The sequence below is a fragment of the Colletotrichum lupini genome, chromosome 3 (assembly GCF_023278565.1).
Source record: "Colletotrichum lupini chromosome 3, complete sequence".
Taxonomy (NCBI): domain Eukaryota; kingdom Fungi; phylum Ascomycota; class Sordariomycetes; order Glomerellales; family Glomerellaceae; genus Colletotrichum; species Colletotrichum lupini.
Window position 1 is genome coordinate 6,659,205 of NC_064676.1, and position 23,967 is coordinate 6,683,171.

General features: G+C 41.1%; 6 protein-coding genes across 6 annotated transcripts; 5 read left to right on the forward strand and 1 right to left on the reverse strand.

Annotated features, from left to right (window-relative positions):
* Positions 1–1,583: 1,583 nt before the first annotated feature.
* Positions 1,584–3,025, forward strand: CLUP02_06734 (subtilase; the record flags this gene model as incomplete). Its single annotated transcript, XM_049285731.1, has 7 exons — positions 1,584–1,721; positions 1,777–2,106; positions 2,171–2,234; positions 2,292–2,391; positions 2,446–2,503; positions 2,578–2,634; positions 2,696–3,025. 7 exons carry the CDS (start codon positions 1,584–1,586, stop codon positions 3,023–3,025), a joined length of 1,077 nt encoding a protein of 358 aa, XP_049142874.1.
* Positions 3,026–10,447: 7,422 nt separating this feature from the next.
* Positions 10,448–12,537, forward strand: CLUP02_06735 (subtilase; the record flags this gene model as incomplete). The annotated part of the gene is made up of 6 exons (XM_049285732.1): positions 10,448–11,619; positions 11,669–11,784; positions 11,837–11,939; positions 11,990–12,077; positions 12,140–12,288; positions 12,447–12,537. Coding segments are annotated over 6 exons (1,719 nt in total), but the record flags the coding sequence as incomplete, so codon positions are not given.
* An 826-nt stretch (positions 12,538–13,363) lies between these two features.
* Positions 13,364–13,606, forward strand: CLUP02_06736 (uncharacterized protein; the record flags this gene model as incomplete). The annotated part of the gene is made up of 1 exon (XM_049285733.1): positions 13,364–13,606. The coding sequence occupies one exon, from the start codon at positions 13,364–13,366 to the stop codon at positions 13,604–13,606; it is 243 nt and encodes an 80-aa protein (XP_049142876.1).
* Positions 13,607–14,297: 691 nt separating this feature from the next.
* On the reverse strand, positions 14,298–15,298 carry CLUP02_06737 (uncharacterized protein; the record flags this gene model as incomplete). The annotated part of the gene is made up of 4 exons (XM_049285734.1): positions 14,298–14,459; positions 14,514–14,901; positions 14,960–15,037; positions 15,105–15,298. The coding sequence occupies 4 exons, from the start codon at positions 15,296–15,298 to the stop codon at positions 14,298–14,300; spliced, it is 822 nt and encodes a 273-aa protein (XP_049142877.1).
* Positions 15,299–17,974: 2,676 nt separating this feature from the next.
* CLUP02_06738 (uncharacterized protein) lies at positions 17,975–19,999 on the forward strand (the record flags this gene model as incomplete). Its single annotated transcript, XM_049285735.1, has 2 exons — positions 17,975–18,854; positions 19,026–19,999. The coding sequence occupies 2 exons, from the start codon at positions 17,975–17,977 to the stop codon at positions 19,997–19,999; spliced, it is 1,854 nt and encodes a 617-aa protein (XP_049142878.1).
* Positions 20,000–20,121: 122 nt separating this feature from the next.
* On the forward strand, positions 20,122–22,473 carry CLUP02_06739 (uncharacterized protein; the record flags this gene model as incomplete). The annotated part of the gene is made up of 3 exons (XM_049285736.1): positions 20,122–21,726; positions 21,783–22,375; positions 22,440–22,473. The coding sequence occupies 3 exons, from the start codon at positions 20,122–20,124 to the stop codon at positions 22,471–22,473; spliced, it is 2,232 nt and encodes a 743-aa protein (XP_049142879.1).
* Between the last annotated feature and the right edge of the window lie 1,494 nt (positions 22,474–23,967).

Here is a 23,967-nt window from a genome sequence, read left to right on the forward strand (position 1 = left end):
TTCTACTTACTTCGTATATTTAACGACGTTAGACTAGCTAAACGAGCTTTTTAGTAATAGCTTAAAAAGTACTACTTTCTAATAATAGTAAAATTATTTACTATATCCTCCTTATTAAGCTCCTTCTTATATTTAAACTTAATAAGTCTAAAAATAGCTATATTTAACGGCTAAAAGATATAGGAAGTATATAATAATAAAAATAGTAAGTAAACGTTATTTTCATAATATTCCTATATAAATTTTATTATTATATAACTCCTATAGCTATTTAGAACTAATAATCGAGGCTTATTAAGTATACTAAGCCCCCTAAGGGGGGGGGTCTTAATTTATAATAAAAACACTATTTTTAACTACTTAAGAGCAGTCTTATTAATTATCTAATTATTATTTATTACTATAAACTCCTAATTAGTATAAGGGTTAAGTTTAAATAAAAACTATTACTATTATACCGACTTTCCCTCATATATAACTAGTAGTTTAATAGCTTAACTATTAATAAAAATATACTTAATTATAAATACCTAAGTACGTAAACTAAGCTCTTTTTTTTATATTACTATAGTCTCTACTTTACCTAAAACTAAGCTATTAAATCCCTTACCCTCTAAAATACTAATCTTATCTATATTATACTTATTAGCTTATTTAATATCGCTAATCTTTAGTATATTAAGTAATCTAAACTATAACTTAATTATATTAGTAATAGCCTTATTTAAACGCCTTAAATTAATAATACGACTTTTTTAAATTTTAATTAATAAGTTCCTCTTTAAAAAAGCGTTTATTTATCTTTTTTTAAAAGGATTTATATCCCCTTAGGATCTTAGAACTTACTTAGCGAATTTTATAAACTATTTATAAGTTAATATAATACTTAAATTATACTAAATACGAACTTACTAAGCTAGCTAATCTTCTTATTATAAAAGAAGCCTCTAGAAGTTTATAAATACTATTACCCTCGTTTAATAGCCTTTTTTATAGTTATAAAGAGTTAACTTTAGAACTCCGAACTTAATCGAGGCCTAATTAACTAAAAGACCTCTTTTAATAGCCTTAAGAGCCTAAATAACTTTATTTTTAGTATACGAGACTATTATATATCGATAAATAAGTATATAAAAAAGAATTATATTTAGACGATTTTTATAATTGTTATGGTAGTTTGAAAATCGTAGGTAGGGTTTTAATGCGGTAGCTAGGATGGAGAAATGGGGTGGCCAAAAGGGGGTGGGTCGACTTATCACATCTTGGCAACGGCATTGCGACCTCAATCCAGGCACGCAGTGCCTTGTGATGCACTGTAACCTCGTAAATGTAGTCTGAACAGGGGACTTTCGTGATTATTGCGCAAAATGCGTCCGAAAACGAGCATTATCTTCCTCTGAGCTTCAGATCAACAATGGACTGAAATAACCACCACTCCGCGTATTTACGAGGAGTAGAGAAACCAGAGATGTCTGCACTCATATCAAGGTGAGGAAAGCACGGGCTTGAAGGGTGTGACGCAGATGAGAGCACCGAGCTTTTGTCCTTTCCTGAACGCCTGCTCGCCCGGCGTCTGGACCACAATGCGGCTGTTTGCGTTCGCCCTTGCACTGCCGCTTGTCGAAGCAGGGAGTGACTCCGCGTTGAAAAGTCGCGAGACTGTCGATTTCGGAGACAACAATCGGCCCATCTCGAAGAGTTTCATCGTGGAATTCGCGCCAGTGAGCATGCGTTCTGTGTTTCCCCAATGAGTTTGCTGTTGACCAGCGTTACCAGGGCTCAACTCAACGCCGAGACGGTCTCGCGTCGACCGATGGTGTCAAAGTCGTCAAGACCTTTGACAACAAGGTCTTTACTGGTGCAAGTGTCGAGACGGAGAGCCACACTCTCGACTCTTTGTTGAGCCTTCCTGACGTCGTGAATGTTTGGCCAAACGTGGCAGTCAAGCTCGACCCTGTGGAAAGCAAGCGTTTGATCCAGGGCGAGGATGTAGCGTACACGACGCACAATGCTACTGGTGTCTCCAAGTTACAAGCACAGGGTATCTTTGGAAAGGGGGCCAAGGTTGGCGTTGTTGATACTGGCATATGGTACAAACACCCCGACGTAAGTCTTACTGAAGGAGAGCACCCTGTCCGCATCCCATGCTTATGACTCCTCATCCTTTCAGCTCGGCAATGGCTTTGGATCTGGATTCAAAGTCGAAGGAGGCTATGATTTCGCCGGTGATGGATGTAAGTGGCATGGGGATTTCTGTTTGTTTTCTTGTCGCTAACCGCGGCGCTATCAAGTATGGCCGTATGAGGGCGAAAAGCAACCTGATGAGGACCCCCTCGATCAACAGGGTCACGGCTCCCATGTTGCAGGAATCGTCGCAGCTAAAGGTGCTGGGTAAGTCAGGTGCCCATCTCGATTGCTGTCACTATCTGACGAGCTTGCCACAAGATGGTCCGGAGTTGCCCCCGAGGCAACGCTTTACGCCTACAAGATCTTTTCGCAATACGTGAGTCGCATTAGCACTGTGACAACTTGATGAAGATGCAGCCCACAAGGCTAATGCTTGAAAATCACGCCTAGGGTTTCACAGACACTGCGACGATTCTTGAAGCGTTTTTCCGCGCCTATGACGATGGAGTAAGCGCTGACCCTGTCAGAACTACAGTACCTGTTACAGTGTCGCTAACCTTTGGACCAGGTGGATATCATAACAGCCAGCGTCGGCTCCAATATCGGGTGGGCCACAGAGGCCTGGTCGGTCATTGCATCTCGATTCGTAGACGAAGGCATCGTCACCGTTGTCGCGTCCGGCAACGTTGGCACAGTCGGACCGTTCCTGAGCAGCACCGGCGCGACTGGTAAAAATGTGCTTGCTGTAGCCTCAGTTGACTCTCAGACGTTCCCTGCTTTTCCGTTCGACGCCACCTTCTCCGGAGTCAATGGGGGTAGCGAAGAGACGGCGAGATATGGATTCTGTCACGTAACAGGGATAGTAATCGCACCTCATAAAGTGCCCGTCACGTGCTGAATCACGTGTCTATCTCAGATATCGTATATATAGACCTTCTCCTTTTGTCTATTTCTACTTTAATAATTAAGCTACTTTTATTATACTCTATATGCCTATTACTACGTACTATAACTCGTAATAATTATAAACCTAGCTCTTAGTTAAGACCCTATACTACGATAACGTACTTATTAATACGATTCTTACGATTTTTTTAAAATAACCGACTTACTTATATTTACTTTAGCCTAAGCTAAACTAACTAGCTATAATAATTAAATTAAATAGTTTAACGTACTTCGCGCTATAAATAAGGGCGTCGGGGTTTAGAAATACGTCGACCTAGACGCTCTAGATTCCGACGTATTCCTCGACCCCTCTATAGCGCTCACTTTACCTTTAGAATTCGGACGATTAGTTACGACCCGTAATAAAAAAGAACTACGAGCCTATTAAGCCCGTTATAAGGCGTTTAAGAATAACTAAAGAAATTAAGAAATCCTCCGCTAGTAGTTTCTAAATATAACTCTTAGTACGAACTTTTTAACTTCTTTAAGTACGAGTAACTTATAGAACTAAGCCGGGTTTCTTTTTATAAAACTAGCTATGCTACTTATTTTACGTAGATAAATCTATCTTTATATTATACTTATAAAAAGGATCTATATACTCGAGAGTATTTAGAAATAATAAGAGCTCGATATTAAATACGAGTAACTTATAGCTTACGAACGTAATATTATTAATACGTATATTAAAGTCCTCGCTTAGTAGTTAGTAAAATTAGTTAACGCTATACTATACGAATACGTATTTTAAAAAGCTACTAAGAACGGCGCTAAGTTTAGTATATAGCGAATTATTAAATATTTAAAGTAGGAATTTACGCCCCCCGAACTAGTAGTAAAGAATGCGGTTCGAAAGGAATACTAATAAGCCCTTAATAAAGCGAGGACCGGAATTAACTCCTAACGCTAATATAAGGAGTAGTAGTCCGCTTACCTCCGAGCTAAAACGTACGATATTTTAAAAATTAATAAAGAGATCGCCGTACTCGACTTCTTAGTTATAATTAAGTCTAGACTTAACCCTATATAGGGTTAACGTATATATAAGACCTTTAGCAAATTAATAGCCTTCGGAACGTATACGAGGACCCTCGAGGAGATTACGTATATATTTAGCTTAATAACTTAGGACGTATATACTAAACGACCTTTAGGTTAAGGAGGGGCTTATTTTACTTTTATTAAACGCTCTAACTTAGTTAACGACGTAAATAATAAGGGTAACGTTATATACCCTTATAATTACGCACACCCGTAGCGCCCTACGGCGTACTAAAAATTAAAATAGGTACTTATAGGCCGAAACGCTAGTAAGTTACTAATATAAATACTAAGGAGCTATATAAAAGAAGTCCTCGCCGCTATTAAATTAAGTAAGTAGAAATTACTCTATGGTAAGCTTAAAAAAGCTAGTTAGCTAAGGAACGATAGAACTCCTAAAAAACCTAGGTTTCTAAAAGGATCCTCTAACTAACCTATAGCGAGCTTATTAATAAACTAGGACGAGGGCTACGTAATCGCTATACTTATAAAGAGTTAGGACTTAGAAATAAACGCAATTTTTAATACCCTTATAAGTAGCGCTTACCCCCTTTTCTAGAGCACGGTAATAAATAGCTATAAAGTAATATATCTAGTTAATAATAAGAGCCTACTTAAACCCGAGAGTTACGTACTATTAGGTAATAAAGACTATATTAAATTAGGAACTATTATACTACTTATTACCGCACGTAGCACTCGTATTATAAAGGGCGTCCTAAATAGACCTAAAGAAAAGGGAACCTACGATCTAAAGCTCTAGAACGTTACTTATATTAAGGGATTTTATATTAATATAATCTTAGAAACTCTATTAAATAGAAGCGCACTCTAGTACTACGGTCTAGATTATACTTTATAATAGGGAACGCTTTATAAGAGCACTATTAAAAAGTAGCTTATCTAAAAAAATAATCTAGTCTTCTTCGAATATAAGCTCCTCTAATCCTATCCTTCTTTTATAAACCTTAAGCGTGTCCTATAGAGCCTAGCTAGTATTATATTACTAGTTAGCTATAAAAAATTCCGTCGCTTATATTAACGCACCCGTAAGAGGTCTAATAGCGCGCTCCTCTAGTACTTTAAAATAGGTTATTTCGGACCTAATACTCTTTATTAATTACTATATAAGACTTAAAGTATACGTATTAAACCTCTATTATAAGTTAAGTATAAAATATATATATTATCTAAAGCTAAAATAGTAGTTTTAAAAAGACTACTCTTAAAAAGAGCCTTATAGCTATAGTACTATATATACTAAGATCTCTTTTACTTTAAACTATCTCTTAATAAACAATAATATATACTCATAACTTTTAATAAATACAATAAGTAGCTTAGGGGGTTCTTTTTAAAAATAAAAATAAAAAAGGAAGTACTTTTTATATTATAAAGCCTCGAAATAGCGATTTATTATTAAAAAGGGACTCTAATCTACTTCTTTAAAGATAATAATAAGACCGCTCTCCTAATTATAAACGTTAAATACGTATATAAAACGTAGTATAGCGAGCTAAAAATTAGAATAGAACTTCTACTTCTATATATAAAAAAACCTATAAGTAACACTAAAAGAGTAAGTTAACTCGTAATTATTAAAGCTCATAAGATATACCTTTTTATAAACCTCCTTACGAATTTATAGGATAAAATAGTACTAATAATAATCTTTATTTATAATATTACCTTACGAGAGGCTAATAAAAGAGATTTGCTTATTATAATAGAAATTAACTAGTAAAAGCGGTATTAACGCTAGTAGTAAATAGGTTACTAAGTGCGGGATTCTAAACCGGTTACCCCGTATCTCGGTAGCTTTTATATATATAGCTACTAAGTATACCCTCTTTATAGGGATTATAAGAAGGGTATACGTTAAAAGGAGTTTAAAGTGCTTCCCCGCGGGTATATAAGATACTTAGTTAGATATATATTAAAAACGCATAACTTATATAAGGTCTAAGTACCTGCGCTCGAGTAGGTATTTATTATAAAGAATATTAAGTTTAACGAAGAAGTTTTTTATAATCCCGCATATAAGGAATAAGCTATCGTAAGCGAGTAAGTAAATCTAGTAATCTAAGAGATATAAGAACTCTTTAATACTAACGATAAGTTAATTCGAGCACTCGGGGAAGTAGATCTAGACTTTAGAAATGCTAGTACTTAAGATAACTCTATAATTAAGGATAGTATTACTATTAGATTTTTAACTATTTAGGACACTAAGTAACTAATAGACGTACTTTAGGGTATAATAAATAAGGCTAAAGAGGCTAATATAGTCTTATTGTTATTATTAACCCTTAAGATAACCCCCTTATACGAGCTCGGGGGTAGGGGTAAGGAAGGGGATATAGTAACTAGGTTATAGATAGCTCTATATAGTCTATAGTCCTCTTTACGAGCGCTTATATATACTACGGAGGTTCTCGAGCCTTTAATTCTTAATAGCTCTTAGTAAAATACTAAAGCACGTAGTAAACGAGGTACCGATCGCAAAAAAGCAATTCTTAATACTAAAGTTAACGTTAATAGGGAACCCTTATAATAAACCTCTACTATTATATAAGAATAGAGCTTATAAGAACTGCCTTATTAAGTACTAAATAAAGCTCCGTTAGGTCTTAGACGTTTAAACCGGGCCCGTAGACCTTTATAACGCTTCGATAATAGTATTTTCGTAACGCTCTTATATTCGAATATAAGAGATAGCGATTACTATAACCGTCTCTAGGACTGCTTTTTCTCTACCTTTATACCTAATTAGCAAAAAGCTATAGAGGAAAGTAATATAGGATATATAATACTTTATTAAGTAGTAAAAGGAGCAGTTTATAAGACCTACCTAGAGCGCTCCGGAGGAGTTTAGAAACTACGACTTACTAAAGTTAACTTCTAAAGCCTACTAAAGAAGTTTAGTAATATTAAATATCTCCTATCGTAACTATAGAAGTTACTTAGGGATACTATAGACGTAGAAATAAAAAAGCTAAGGGATATTAATATATAAAAAGAGGTCGACCGTAATCCTAAATAAGGGATCCTATTTCTATTAAAGTAAGTATATACTTATAAGCACGACGTTAATAACGAGGTTAGCGAGGTAAAAGTACGTATATATATAAGGGGGGATATATAACTACTTAACCCCTTATAAAATACGTACGCTTCGACGCTCGCTACAAAGGCCTTTAGGCTTATAATAGCAATAGCTACTTAATTTAACCTTAAGGTAAACTAGTATAATACTATTAACGCATTCCTTAACGCGCCTCTTAAGAGCGAGAAGCTAGTAATTATTAAACTCCTAAAGGGATATAAGGTTACTAATAAAGTAAGTAAACTCTAATGCGCTCTATATAGCCTCCGAGACTCGCTAATTCTCTAGTTCTAAACTTTTACTTCTATACTCCGTAGTATAAATATAATATATAGTTACGAAGAGATCTATATTTATTAAACCGTAAATAGAAAGGTAATGCTAGTATTCTACGTCGATAACTTTATTATTCTATATTATTAAAATAACCGAAAGGCGGCTTAGGGGATCGTTAACGGTATAAAAGAATACATTAACCTTAAAGAAAATGGACCGATTAATTACTTCTTTAGAGTGCGGATTTTATAAGACCGTACTACTTATAAGGTTTATTTTATTTACGACGTATATATCGAGCGAGTTACTAAGCGCTTTAACCTTATAAATTTACTATATCTAGCTACCCCTCTTCTTTAAGAAGAGTTTAAACTAAACGAGGGGTAAGTAATAAAAGAGGAAATAAAGAGCTACTAAGAGAAGGTTAGGAGTATGCTTTATATAGCTATTATAATTAGACTAGACGTCGCCTTTACTTACTTATAATTATTACGGTTCCTAACTAACCTAAGCGTAACCTATATTAAAGTAATTAACTACTATATCCGATATCTCTATATAATAAGATATTTTACGTTTTATTACGGTAGTATACCGAGTGCGTAATTATTACTTCTAACTAGAAATACTAGCTTCGTAAATAACGAGGTAATACGACGATTATCTTAGGGATATATAATATTCCTTTTTAATAGCCTAATTTAATAAAAATTAGCACGCTAAGTAACGGTTACGACGTTAACTACTAAAGCTAAGCTTTTTTATTTTAAGGAAACTGTAAAAGAGACTATAGCTCTAAAGCGCCTTTTTAAGGACATTGCCCTTAACCTAGGAGAAGTATAGTTAGTTAACTACGATAATTAGTAGACGATTCGACTCGTTATAGGGGAAAAAGAAAGAATAGTTACTCGACTTTACTATATCGATATATAGAATATATAGCTAAGATAAGAGCACGCTAGAGGTAGCTTCGAGGTTACTTATATATTAATAAAAGATATACTAGTAAATAGACTTATTAAAAACCTTTTATAAGCTAAGTTCGAATATTTCCGCACACTTCTTAACCTTTACGATGCGCGAAAAGCTATTATAAATAGCTAAAATAGTTAAAAATAATTAATTTAGGCTACGCTTAGAAAAACTTAATACCTAAAGGTAGATAATAGACGGAACCTAGAGTACGGCCTAGAGGCTTAAAATAAATAAAATAACCTTGCCCCGTAGGGTATACGTATATAGAAATAAGACCCGGGCTTATGCTTATTATTTAAACTCTTAGTTTATAAAGTACGCGATCGCTAGGAGTATAGCGTTATTAAAAAAGAGGGTTAGTATGCGCACTAAGAAATGCGTTTTATATACCTTAAAGTTTATAAAACTAAGAGTAGCGGGGGTAGCGGGGGGCGCGGGAGCTAGAATAATTATTAAATTAACGACCTAGAGTATAAAAGCGGGCGGCGTAATAAAAAGTTAGTTATAAATAATTATAATAAGTACGAGAGAGGACCGGGGGCGCGCGTCGAGGAAGTTCTCTATATAAAAGCTAATATAGTTCTTATATATCCTTTAGTTATTATATATCTAGCGGATAATACTACGGAGCTTAGTAATATCTTATTAAAACTATAGTTAGAAATGCGCTTTTTAATAATAAAAAAGGATAATATATTTATAAAAGAGAGAGCGCTATTTATAATAGCCTTGGTAAGGGCCTAGGCTATTAGCTATAAGACGATTAGTATATTAATATACCCTTTAGCTAAACGGCCGTTAAAATAGCGCGCATACCGGCTATTACTTCTTATAAAATAACGACTATTATCTTTAATATTAGTATACTAAAGGGCTACTTTAAAATAGGGTAGGTACTAGATCTCCCGTTCCTCGGGAGCCTCTCTCTTAAGCTTCTTAAGGACTAAGTATACGTTAAATAGGCTTAAAATAGTAAAGAGAACTATACTTATTACGAGAGGTACCTTAGCCTCTCGGCGTTCTTTTTTACTTCTTACTACCTTTTTAAAAAGAGCTAGCCTTATGTTTTTTAAACCTTAGAATAATATTAAATATAAACTCTTAAAATAATAAATATATAATATACCCTTCTTAGAGGGCTTATTATCTAAACTAGTCTTATCCTTATTTTTAAACTCTAAAGGGGGGATAGGTAAAAGCCTATTAAAGCTCTTATTATTATTATTTACTTTATTATTACCTTTATTACGGCCGCTAAGGAGAGCCTCGAACTTAATAAAGTCCTCGGTATTTTAACTAATAGCCTTAATATCCTCTTAACTAAGGAGGGAGAGCTCAGTAGCCGGGCCTTAGTAAGTAAATAAGAGGTTACGAGGGGGGGTAACGACCTAGAGGGGCTCGTTAGTATTATTACTTATTTAAACTCTTAGTAAACCGCATAATATATATATAAAAAGTATTATAAAAATTGCGCAAAACTTATTATTACTTCTAAATATATTAAATATTTATATTTAAAATAAAATTAGTAAACGATTTGACGGTATAAGCGCGCGCGTATAGTAAACGGAGGTACTTATAATAACTACGAGAAGTTAAAAAGAAAAAGAAAAATAATAACTAAGTAACGCTACGAGAATTTAGATATATATAAGGCGGCTAGGTAGCCTCGCCCTTAGTAATTTATATACTAAAAATAATAGAATACGCGCTATTTCGGGTTAGGATTCTATTTATTTTAAATAAAGGGATATATTTATAATAAACGCAGCTTAAAAAACGCGTATCCCTTATACTTAATTTTCCTTTATTTATATTTAACTAAATTAGGCCTTTATAAAGGTATTTAGAGATTCTATTTTGGGCATAATAGCTCCCTAGCGGTAGTAATTAGGGGGTATATTACGTAATAAGGATAGTAATCGCACCTTATAAAGTGCCCGTTACGTGCTAAATCACGTATCTATCTTAGATATCGTGTATATAGACCTTCTCCTTTTGTCTATTTCTACTTTAATAGTTAAGCCACTTTTACTACACTCCGTATGCCCATTGCTGCGTGCTATAACTCGTGACAGATTCATACCTCCCATTAGCTACGATCCCTTCCCCGCGACAGTCGTGGATGTCCCAATCGTTCCATTCTCTCTCGATACCAACGCCACGACTGATGCCTGCGAGCCGCTTGAGCCTGGCTCTCTGGACTTTACAGACAAAATTGTGCTCGTCAGACGTGGTGCCGTCGTGTCCTGCGACATCCACACGCAGCAAGAGAATCTAGCTCTTGTCGGTGGTACGCTTGTTTTAGTTTACAATGACGACCGCCCGCTCAGCTACCCCGTGATTGGGAACACGAACAGCACCGTTGGGTTCATAACCAGTTTTGCAGGAAAGCAGATTGTCGAGGCAATCAAGGCTGGCCGCAACGTCACAGCAGATTTCTCTGTCAACCACGGACTTCCGGTCGCGCTGACATACTCCCTCGGCGGTGATCCGAATTATTTCACCAACATCGGGCCATTGTACGATCTTCAGATCAAGCCCGACATTGCTGCACCGGGAGGCAAGATCTACAGTACATGGATCGACGACTCATACACCATTCAGAGCGGCACTTCCATGGCTGCACCGTACATTGCCGGGGTGGCCGCGCTGTACGTCTCCGTCTACGGCGGGCGTAACACGCACCCTAGTGGAAATGCCTGGGCAAAAGACCTAGGCAAGCGTATCATTTCCAGCGGCATCAGTGTTCCTTGGGCTGATGGTCTGACCGAGACCGACTACGGCCACTCTGCTAGTGTCGCTCAAGTCGGAAACGGCTTGGTCGATGCTTTCAAGGTGCTCAAGTACAAGACCGTGATCGACTATGAGAAGATTGCACTGAACGACACCCGCTACTTCAACCGGTACCATGAGATTTCCGTCACCAACAATGACGAAGAGGCAGTGACCTACAAGTTTTCTGCGGAGGACATCGTCTCGGCCGACATCCTTGGGTGGTACGCAGCTGATCGGGTTATCGCTAACCCTGCTCCTGGAACCAAGAGGGTCAAGGAGTTCTTTGACATGATCCCCGAGACGCGCGCGCCAGAAGTCAGCTTTCCCGCGGAATTCACGTTGCAATCTGGAGAAAGCAAGACAGTCTCGTAAGCTCTGGAACCGTTTTATACCGGCTTGCGCTGACACTTCATCCAGAGTGAACTTCAAGAACCCAGACACCCTTGGCTGGAACGCGTCTGGACTCCCCCTGTACAGCGGTCGTGTTCTCATCTCTGGCAGCAATGGAGAGTTTCTCTCTGTCCCATATCTGGGTTCGTATTTTTGAGGACTTTCGAGTCTTCATTCCGCTAACTGGCTGATCAGGTCTCGGTGGTGACCTTCGCAAGGAGGTGACGCCGTTGGAGGAAACCAATTACGCTTTCATGATATCAACAACTTCGAACACTCCAGTCGCTAGCAAGCCATAGTGAGTCAGTTACCTACAACTAAATGCGCAGCGATGTTGATCCCGTCCAGCTTTACTTTCAACCTTAGCCTGGCGGCTCAAGATTTCCCAAGGGTTATTAGCAAACCGATTTACGGCATCAAGGAGACTCGTTGGGATGTACGTCACGACTAGTCAAGGTGCTAGAAGTATCATGTTCATCAGACTAATCTGCGTACTAGGTTTTCGAGGCGGGATGGACGGAACGAGAGTGGAAGTATCCCCCAGTGCCCGGAGAAAATGGCCACATTGGTACTATCGCCTCCTGGGTTGGGTCCGGCAGGGTAGAGGCCATCGACACCAGCATTTACGACCCGAATGAGACATTTACGTATCCGATCATGGATCGCAACTGAAACGGTGCTTACGAATAGGATGAGCACTGGTGGTTCGGAAAACTCGGCAACGGAAGCCAAATCGCTGTTGGCAATTACACGTACGTGATATTCCATTTCCAGAACCTGTCTTACCCTGAGCTAACTCATTCAGGCTTCGCTTTGCGTTGTTGAAGCCGTTTGGTGATCCATCGCACGCGGACAATTGGGAAGTCCTTCATATACCGGAAATTTCTGTACTGTGACACTGCTACATTCTGAAACAGCATGTGGCCAGCAGTGGAGTAGACTACACTACCTTCCAAAAGGCCTCAACGAAACTCCTTAGTACGCTTGCATTTACCATTCCAATGGCGCATAGTTCTTCTTTTGTCCCTTGAATGCCACCGTGAGGTCAATTCGCGCATTGTGAAAGGTTGATCAAGAACTACGGGAAGGATCATGACACTTGGAAAGAGTAATGCTGGCTAAACCAAGAGAGGCGAAAAACTTCAAACCCTTACGAGTGACCTTTATGTTATCAAATAACTTACCCCCCTTCTTCGTTCACGTGCCTCTGAGTGGTGAGACCTTCAGTTGACATTCCTATGCGGGAAGATTCCCACATTGCCGCATTATTCTTTTTGCATAGGTATTCTTCTGTTCAGGAAGTGTCATCGGGCTCTCTCAAGGTAGAGAGGCCAAAGTCGCACCATGGTCTTCATATCCAGCCAGTACGTGGCAACTGAAATTGGCCATTAAAGCTTGGCAGGTATCTGCCCAACAAGGTTATTTCTTCGATGGAAAAGGTAAGCCGTTGAGGTAGATATGCCGCGAATCCCACCGAGGTCAGTGCCGAGGCTTTCGGAAAGGACCTGATGACTATCTGTAGTCGTCGGATCCTGAGCTTCTACTTGGTATTAGACCTTTTGCAGCCATTTACCATTTCTTAACTCTTCCTCAATAAAATCACTCTCTCTTCGGTTCGCAGGTCTTCAATACACAAAATGGAGATCCCACCACTTTCAACTACCGTCGTGCTACATCTTCCCAGCGTCGCCCGGCACATCCGACATCGGCCCGACCAACTTTATGTTTGGGGTTTTTATTTTACTGGACAACCTACCGCGACCAGGCCTTATGGGAGCACTACGTCACATATTTACGCGAATGCATGCTGGGAGACATATCATACAATGCAAACGCTACCTATATTCGGCCCTACCATCGCCTGTCAATAATCGAAGACCCAGAACTCGACGGCATGTCGACCTGGAATGTCATGCTGCGGTTCCAATTTTGGGCTGGAGGTCTATTTCAAAGTGCCGACCCTGAGCAATGGAAAACGCGACCACAGTCGTTTCGGTTACTGCCTCATTGTCGACGATGACTATTTAAGATCTTTCGAAGCGCAGACCGGGAAGCCCGCAATCAACAGCGTCTACATCAAGGCCGTTGATTGCCGGCCATTTGCTCGTCACTCCTCAGATGATAAAGGCCATGACACAGGCAGCGGTAAACATGATCAAGAAGATGAGGACTCGAGCTGGATGCTTGTAAGCTGTAATTTTGTTTGTTCTCTCTACGATATGCTAGACTCTGGATTTGAGTGGGAAAGGCAATCTCGCTCTGTCCTGTACCCAGCAAAGCACCCATGGGACGGCTGAGAACTCAGCACTAGGGGTAATAACCTGATAGTAATCTTCTTTTCGTCATTGTAGTCGTCATTGTGGTCGTCTTTATGTTCGTTTTTGTGGTCGTTGCTGTCGCCCAGGGGTCCGCCGAGTATCGGCTTATTCCCCTTAAAATACTATACGGAGGCAATTGATGTTGAAACATAGATCAATATGACGTTTACGACATTCACGCAGGGAATCTTCAACGTGAAGAAAACCAGATAAACTAAAGCATTTTATAAGTATTTCGCTTTATACAAAAAACCTCCCAACACTTCAATCACTATGGTCCTAATTCCCATAGCAATGTTTCTTGAAGTCTTCATGGTATCCTCGTTGCAAATTATCCGTTAAACATCCGAGCGGCTAAGAAGCTGGTGTGGTTGTCGGGCGATAGTTGAGATCAAATCCGCCATCAGCATCTCAATCACAAGTTTGACACTGTATGCGACTGGATGAGTAATGGCGTAAAGGAAAGGGTTGGGAAGAGACATCATAACGATGATGAGAATCTGATGCAGCTTTCAGCATGGATACACATGCAAGAATCGAAGAGATGAACTCACATCCATGGACAAAGAGACTGAAACGGCTGCGACATTGCAGTTGAACAATAGCCAATACTTCGTGAGACCTCCGGCAATCAATTCCCGTCGCACTTTGCGGAGGAAAATTGCATTCAGAGTAAGATCCACGATTAGATAGATGATCTTTTCCATGCGATCCCAGATCTCATTGATGCGCACAAATGGTTCCTTGTGTGTCAAGCGCGCTGGGATCCATATACAGGCAACCGAAATATTGATAATGCCGACTATGACGAGCAAGGAGATTTTCATAACTTTCACTCTGCTTTTGTCAATTATGACGAGGCCCAGGCGATTTGCGATGATTTGGAGGGCTAGCTGCGTCTGCAACGTCCATAGAATGCAACTTCCAAAGAAGAAGCCAAAGCTAGACTCAAGGGTCAGCTACTTTATCTGATCCTTGCGGATCGATGTCGGTGTCTTACGTTCCTAACAGATCACCTCGAATGAACAGCCAGTTGATGATGGCTTGGAGCAGATTGGCAATAAGTAGAACCCATATCCTTTCAACTGTTATCACTGGCGATCGCTGCAGCGAATTTGACTTAAACATAACGAAGTGATACTCACATCCACACATAAAGGTTGAAGAATGAGTTCGTTTTCATGTTGATAGAAACAGTCTGCTGTGCGGCTTTTACTGCGATGAGTATTGTGAGACCAATTGTGATGCCAAAGTAGATACTTGGTATTTCGAGGGAGTAGACGGCCGTGCCAAACGCCTGGGCTCCCATCGTCGCTTCAACATCAACAGTGATGGCCATGTTGACAGAAACTGATGAGTGTGTGAAGTTGCCGGGAATTCATGAACGGTGTTTCATCAGCGCTTGGCGAACAAAGAGGCCGATGATCACGTCCAGCGGGATCGCCACTTATATATAAGCCCGCCTACTGGCCGAACGACGATCACAACCGGCGCCTTAGTGCCGTCTCTAGCATGTTGATTCGCGGGGTTGGTTTACCGCTAGTTCAATGTGGCAGACGCCAAAACACATGCTTCCTGCAATGCAGGTATTTTAATCCCACGATGGTAATGACTCGAGTTCTGCAGTCGCCAGGTCTCGATGGTGTTCTCACGCAATTCAATGTTGTGCAGACATCGATTCTACCACACTCGTGGAAGAACAGCACAAGTTCTCGACTCCGTACTCTGAACATGAAAGATTCTGAATACCCAATGCCTCTGAGTACCTTCTCTTGATATTATTACTCTCGTAACCTGTCGTCATCTACAGCGGTGTCCGGTGAACCATTGAATTTTGCCCGGTAATGATTGAGGTCATGCATTCTCGAAATCGGCAGAGGCCGAGAAGCGATAATTATCTTCATACCGGGCAAAATGCCTAGTCTATGACGGGGAATAATTCGAAGTGATATTCCGGGCCCGGGATCCCCGCTCAGTTGGTACATGATGTCCGTAGTACCGTCACCTCGTTTCTTGCGTGATTGTTGCAAGAACAATCTACCGCTTTGGTGCACGTAGAAAGGTCACATCATGGTGACGAGACTCAGAGCGGTCTAGAACTCCAACTACGCGAAGCTCCCCCAAGGATTCTTATCACTCATGGCACCTAGCTATATCCCCCCGTAAGGATTGGTGTGACCGGCATAAAACGTGGCCAAAACCCTGCCACGTTCTGCACCCAAGTCTTGGGAGACACGGCTAGAAAGGGCCGAAAGGATACTTTGGTCGGCGACGATTGGACAGCTTTGATAGCTTCACATTGCTTTTTTCTTCTTCCCTCGTATAAGGTGGCTTCGGGGCGTTGCCTTTCGAAGCAGGCCACCGGACCTGGATCCGAAGACGTGGAGTCGGTGAGACGGTTGAAAGTAGGATCCAGGTAGACGGTACACTTATCTTTGGAGTCAAATGACAGGGGTCATTCAAAACCATGAGATCAGAATCACCTTTTTCTAGAATGAGCTGATTTCGATGGCGAGATGCGCCTGTGACAATCGAGCGAAACGAATTGGAGATGATGCTCCATGGTAACAGGTCTCACGGGAACTAGCGGCACCAGCTAGCGACACCAACTAGCGCGATATGAGAAGTGATAATGGCTGAATGAAACAGCGAGAGCATCCGAAGCTCAAAAGTCTCGATTTCGGAAGATCTCCGACCGGTGAGAGTGGGATCTAGAGCAACTACCCGACCTACTTAGTGACTGGATCGGATAGGCTGAGAATGCTTCAAATCAGCGTGAAGGGGTAGCAAGGTTGGGGAACCTGTCATTGTACTCTGGGCAAATCTTCCAAATCACTGATGAGTAATGAGTCGTCCCTTGGCAAGATAGAATGGAGGTCAGAGAAGGGGACGAATCTATGAGAGAGCCGAACGCTACCGGTCGGGGTGAAGCCAAGAGGCTGCGCGAGTCTCGACGTCGCATCAAAGCTGCAGTAAACAGAGCACTGCCTCGATATGTACCAGCAACGAAGACGTGACATGTTGCCATATCTGATGTGTGTTTAGCTGTTGATCAAAATCATTCGATATCACTTGACAATTACGGATTCGTGTCATTAGTATGTGTTGCAGACATCAGGGTATGTATGCACGTACGTACATAATTAGAACAATGAACACTACTCCTGAGTCTTGTTTGCCCCGGGCAAGAGGCTTTTCGACCATGGCAATGGACCAGCGTAGCCCTCCCCTAGCGATGTAAGCGAGAGTCTTTCTCTTGGAAAGACACCCTCCACACCCATTCTTTTTGGTAAATGTAACCAGCACCTTGACACGTGTGAGCTGGAAGGATATCAAAGGGTAGATTGCATTCCTTCGAGCCGATAGACAAGGAACCATTACACATTGATGCATGCCAATAGCACGTCAACATCGCGACCATAGACGCCTTGGCGCGCAAGACATCTTTATTCTGCCAACGGTCCAGACTTTGGGGTCCCCGAGGGCTTGCAGAGACTCGCTTGCGTTACAACGCCTCGTAGCACCGACCAGATCGGCGGTGAAACTTGAGCAGTATTGTCCCATTGGCAGTCGGCCCTGCTCGGGCTTCCGCGCAAACTTCCTTTCATCTCGAGGCTCTTAGTGCCTGTCTCATTCCCTTTACCGAAAAGCCCCGCGCCCTGTTTGCTCTCTGGAATCCATCGAGAGGCGCGGGGCGGGAACACCAGCTAACAATACTTCTTTCTCATACATTGCCTAGCTTGGTAGACACAACAAATGTTTGGGGAAGCTCATATCTATAGGAATTTGCATTGTGTAACTACTCGTTCTTTCAAACTTTGCTCTATGCAATGACAATGAAGAACCGTTGTAAAGCCCACGGCAAGTGTCGTGAGCGATTGGACAGTTTACGGCGTCAAGCATATGAGCGCCGCCGGCTACTTTGCTTTATAATGGCAATCGCCCAGTCATGAAGTTTCAGTCTTGGTCGAAACAACTAGAATTTAGATGCACACATCCTGCCTCCAATTTCAATATGTTGTCCATAATCGTCGCGGTTTTCGCTATTCTTACCGCTGCGCAAAGCACACCCTGGCCCAACTTCGGCAACTGGACCGAGGAATTCGACGGTCACCCATACATCCTCTCAGGCCCAAAGACCCTAGGAAAGAAAATCGACTTCGAACTCGAGCGATGTCACTACGTCCTCAAACTACTCAACGAGCGCACACACGTCCCAAACAGCCAGATCCCGCTGCCAACCCCAGGCTCCCTCTGTATGGACATCCTCGCCAAACGGAAAGCTTCCATCGGCGACCGGGGCTTTCTCGAGCTCTTCTCCAAAGATATTGAAGATGCCAAACAGTTCTGGTATGACGTCAACTCTAATTCCACGCTACAGGACCCAGCCACGTGGAAATCGGTCGAGTGTCGTGCCCTTGTACCACTTCCCAATGTCAACGCCTGGGCCTTTTCGACGTGGTCTGCCTCACCTCTCGCAGATGCTGCTAACAATCGCGGCAACGCGGAGCACTACTTCAAGAAGTCGACTTACGCTGGAGGAGGAGCGACTGGCACATCGCGGATTCTGGAGAGCTGGGGCGGGGTGGTGACCAACTTTAGTATTCCCAACTACAGCCCACGAACTTGTGCGCAGAGACCGATGGTGCGCCTGCTTCCTGAATTCCGACTCAAGGCTTGCGGTGACAAGAACCTCGTAGACGGCAAGAATACTCGATTTGGGGTGTTGAATATCGCTGCGAGGGATGTCAGTGTGGCTGGGAAGAGATATCTTGATATCTATGCCTCCGTGTGGTATGGCAGCGGTATCTCGGAGGATCACCTCGAGGCCGAGAGGCAGCATATCATTATTGAGATTGTCAACTTGAGTCTGCAGGCTCAGGAAGATGTGAAGAGTGGGAGATTCAGGATTCCAGCGCCTTCAGGATCTTGAGACCTGGCTTCGTGAGGGTAAGGAAGTACTCAACGATAGCGTCTTTGAAGTCTCAGTCAGAGAGATCAGTATAAAGTTGAAAAGATTTAGTATGCGGTGACCCTTTCCAATTACTATGTTAGTTATCACAAAGAATCGTACACCGTCGGATGGATTTGTGCTCTCCCTTTGGAGATGGCAGCCGCAGAACTCATGCTCGACGAAATTTACGAGGACGTTCAATTCGAGCAGGAGGATGGTGACCACAACAGCTACACTCTAGGTCTAATGCAAGGCCATAGAGTAGTCATCGCCTGTCTACCAAATGGTGTTTACAGAACAAACCCGGCCGCCACAGTTACTAAAGACATACTCCGGACTTTCAAATCTATTCGATTCGGTCTACTCGTCGGGATCGGAGGCGGAGCGCCCTCGCCAGGTCGTGATATTCGACTTGGTAATATCGTCGTTAGCAAGCCTACTAGCACCAGTGGAGGTATCATCCAGTATAACCGGGGGAAAAAAAGAAAGCTTGAGGAGTTTAAACGAACAGGCTCGCTTAATGCGCCGCCCACGGCGCTTCTAACAGCTCTCAGCAGCCTCCAAGCTCGTCACTTACGCGGTGCCAGCAAGACCCCTGGGTTCCTTTCCGAGGCGGTGGAAAAAATCCGAAAAGCATCATTTCGACAGAAGTATACTTATCAGGGCAGATCCAACGACTGCTTGTTCCGAACAGAGTACGAGCATGCCAACGCCGGCTCTAGCTGCAACGATTGCGATGACTGCGATAATTCGCAAATTGTGGAGCGGATCGATAGAGACGACGATGACCCAGTGGTTCACTACGGTAACATCGCCTCGGCGAACCAAGTCGTGAAGGATAGTGAGACCAGAGATCGACTGAGTAAGGAGCTTGGGGTGATTTGCTTTGAGATGGAGGCAGCAGGGCTGATGAAAGATTTTCCCTGTCTGGTAGTTCGTGGCATCTGCGACTATTCGGACAGTCACAAGAACAAAAGATGGCAGGATTACGCCGCTGCAACCGCGGCGGCATATGCGAAGGATCTTCTATCCCGGATGCTTCCCAGCAACGTCAAGAAGGAGAAGCTCATAGCTTTTGGCAAGTAGCCCTGTTCCTTGATGTACGTCAGAGAATTATGTGATAAAAAGATCAACATGATTAAAACGCACATAACAATCTCTCTTGAAAGAGTACGGCCTAGTTAACAGATTACGTTCTAGATCCTCAAATGCATGTCCTCCTTGGTGAAACGAAAGAGGCCATATCACACCAAACACAACAGCAAGAGAGGCGCCATGAAAATGGCAAGAGTGAAGAATGTCTTCGCGAGCTCTTCCAGACGAACCCAAAAGATGATAAAGAACGGATAATCCGCAGAAAGGACAATACTCTTACCCTTTTCAAATCATCATACGAATGGATTCTAAATGCTGAGGAGTTTCAACGCTGGCGGACCGACCCTGAAAGCCGCCGGCTCTGGATCAGAGGGGATCCAGGCAAGGGAAAAACGATGCTTCTTTGTGGTATCATTGAAGAGCTAGAAAAAAGCGATCCGCGTCCGCTATGCTACTTTTTCTGCCAAGCTACAGTGCCAGCGTTGGATAACGCAACGTCCGTCCTTCGGTCCCTAGTTCTTCAACTGGCTCAGAAGTATCCCTGGCTCCGAAACCAGGTCTTGGCTGTGTATGAGAAGGGCGGCAAAGCTCGTTTCAATGATCACAACGCTTGGGGCACTATGTATGAGCTGCTCAATTCTATGCTCAGCGACCCACAATTGGATGGCGTTTTGTTGATTGTGGATGCGCTCGACGAATGCACAACAGATCGTCCCAAGCTGCTTCAGTTCATCAAGAATCTCTCGACAATTTCCCGCGCTAAAGTCATTATCTCGAGTCGAAAGTGGAACGAGATTGGCGAGGTGCTCGGCGAGGAGAATACAAACGGGTCCACTATTACCCTCGAATTACACGACGATCTGATCTCCAAAGCGGTCCATTCGTACATCGACCGAGAGGTTGAAGAGCTGGCTAGCTGCAAAAAGCTCGACGAAGAAACCTGCTCGAAAGTCCGCGTATACCTGAGAAATCAATCACAGAATACGTTCCTTTGGGTCTCCTTAGTTTGTCAAGCTCTTCTTGATGGCGTCGTCAAGAAGCATAACATCATGAAGGTGCTTGAGACATTTCCGCCTGGACTCGATGCATTTTATGAGCGAATGATCAGTTCGTTGCCCTCTCTGGATGAAGATTTGTATAAAGAGATACTGTCTGTCATGCCGATCCTTAAACGACCCGTTACGATCGAGGAACTTCTTCCCCTCCTCCATTCACATTTCAGTTGTGATACGGAATCTTTGGTAGAAGTCATCGAGTTATGTGGGTCTTTCTTGAACATCCAAGCAGAGAAGATTTACTTTGTGCATCAGTCGGCTTTGGAATTCCTGAAAAGCAGTGCTTCAAAGCTTTCCACCGTTGCAGAGCGACACAAGTCCCTTTTTTTTATCTCTATGGATGTCCTCAACAGACCTGGACATCTCAAACGCAACATATACGATTTGAAAGAGCTCAGTACAGGCGTGGCGGAGATCCATACCCCTGACCCCGATCCTTTGTGTGCTTTGCAGTACTTCTGCACCTATTGGGTAGACCACTTGGCAGATTGGGTCTGTCAGGAAAGGATAGCAATGGGAAAGCCGATGCTACAAGAGGACCGTGTCATTTCCGAGGTTAGCGGCTTCCTCAGGAGAAAATTTCTCAACTGGATAGAGGCACTTAGCCTCCTTCGCCAAATACAACAGGCCCTACAAGCCATCCAAAACCTGCAGGTTCTATTCGTAAGTCGAATTTCGTTATTTTAGTATACCATGTTCCCTGACTAACAATGGTCCAGAACCGAAATCCAAACTCAATCGAACAAGGCCTATCAGCTTTTCTTGATGACGCGAATCGATTTCTACTGTACCACAGAGTGGTGATTGAGAATACCCCTTTACAGCTCTATGCTTCAGCTCTGCTGTTTAGCCCCAAACAAAGCATTGTGAAGGAGCAATTTCGGGATGAAGCGCCTGACTGGGTTACAATTACGCCTGGCCTGGAAGCAACATGGAATGCGTGCTTGCAGACATTAGAAGGTGATACGAATTATGTAGATGGTGGCTGCACCATAGCCTACTCCCCCGATGGGGAGTGGCTTGTTACTCGTTATTTCGACGGCACTGTGAAGCTTTGGCATGCGAAGAGCGGCACCTGCACGCACACAGTCAGCACGCACGGCGAGGGGGATGAACTATACAGTCAGAGCAAGCCATGTGGGTCAACGTCAGTGGCTTTTTCAGCAGACGGCAAATCATTTGTATCATGCCTCTTTGACGGTGTCGTGAAGGTCTGGGATAGAGTCACAGGCCGTTGCACCCACCAGCTTGAACCACATTCATCTGACGCCGACGCAATGACCATCTCGTCAGATGGGTCCACGGTTGCATTGTATGTTCGAGGTCGTATCGTCATACGGAGTACGAAAGGGATATTTCCTACTCGCACCATCGAGTGTCATCCTGAACAGGGCGAAGTTGACTCTATAGCGTTGAACGCAAATGGCCAGTGGATCGCTTTAGGATCAACAAATCATCTAAGTTAGAACACCCCTATTCGGCCACCCCCCCCCCCCCCCCCCCATTCGGCCACCCTATTAAAAGTAGGTCTAGGCACATCGCTACTAACTATAGTTAATTAATTAACTACCTTTTACTACTACTATAATATAATTACTACCCTTACTAAGTAATTCGACCTTTACGGTTTAATTAAGACTAATTAAATACTTATTAACGTCTTCTTAAGCCCTCTTTATATTTTTAATATTAGCGAACTTAGTATTTAGGTCTATTTAAATACTCTTTTTTTTCCTAAGAGCTATATACTTAACTCTAGCTTTTAGAACTCGAACTTATTATTAAAATAAAGCTAATAAAAAGGACTTTTTATTAAAGGCTTTTTTAACTTTATAGAAAAGTAGACGTTAAGTATTATAATTAAGCCTAAGCTTTATAAATAGCTTTAGTTACTTATAAAGATCGCTAGTTTTTTTTAAGAGTTAACTAGTTAATAATAAACGCTATAGAGGTCTAATTAACGACTTTAGTAATATTAATAATTATTTACTTAGTATTAGTAATATTATTTAATAATATAACTAGGCTAGATAATACTATAGGATTATTAAGAAATATAGCTATATTAAGTAGCTATAGGCTAGTTACTCTCTAATTACTTTATATATTATTCCTTATTAAACTAAGTAAATAAGTAATAATATAATAAGCTAAAAAGTACTACTTTTTAATAATAGTAAAATTATTTATTATATCCTCTTTACTAAGCTCCTTTTTATAATAAGTTTTAATAAAACTAAAAATAGTTATATTTAATAACTAGAGGATATAGGAGGTATATAATAATAAGAATAATAAATAGACGTTATTAATATAGTACTTTTATATAAATTCAATTATTATATAACTCCTATACTTATTTAGAATTAATAATCGAGGCTCTAGCTATAAGTTAGGTCCCCTAGTTAGGGGGGGCTTAGTTTATAATAAAAAGACTACCCTTAATTATATAAGGGTAGTTTAGTTTATAATCTACTTATTATTTATTATTATAAACTCCTAACTATTAAAATTTTTAAAATTAAGGGGGAACTATTACTATTAAACCGACTTTTTTTTATAAATTAGTAATAATTTAATAGCTTTATTATTAATAAAGATATACTTAATAATAAAGATTTAAGAACGTAATCTAAGCTCTTTTTTTTATATTACGTTAGTCTTAGTTATATTTAAAACTAGCTTATTAAATCCCTTATTCTTAAGGATATTAGTCTTATTTATATTATATTTATCAACTTATTTAATATCCTTAATTTCTAGGATATTAAATAATCAGAACTAAGGCCTAATTACTTTAATAAATACTCTATTAATATACTTTAAATTTATAAAACGACTTTTTTAAACCTTAATAAATAAGTTCTATTTTAAAAAAGTATCTATTTATCTCTTTTTAAAAGG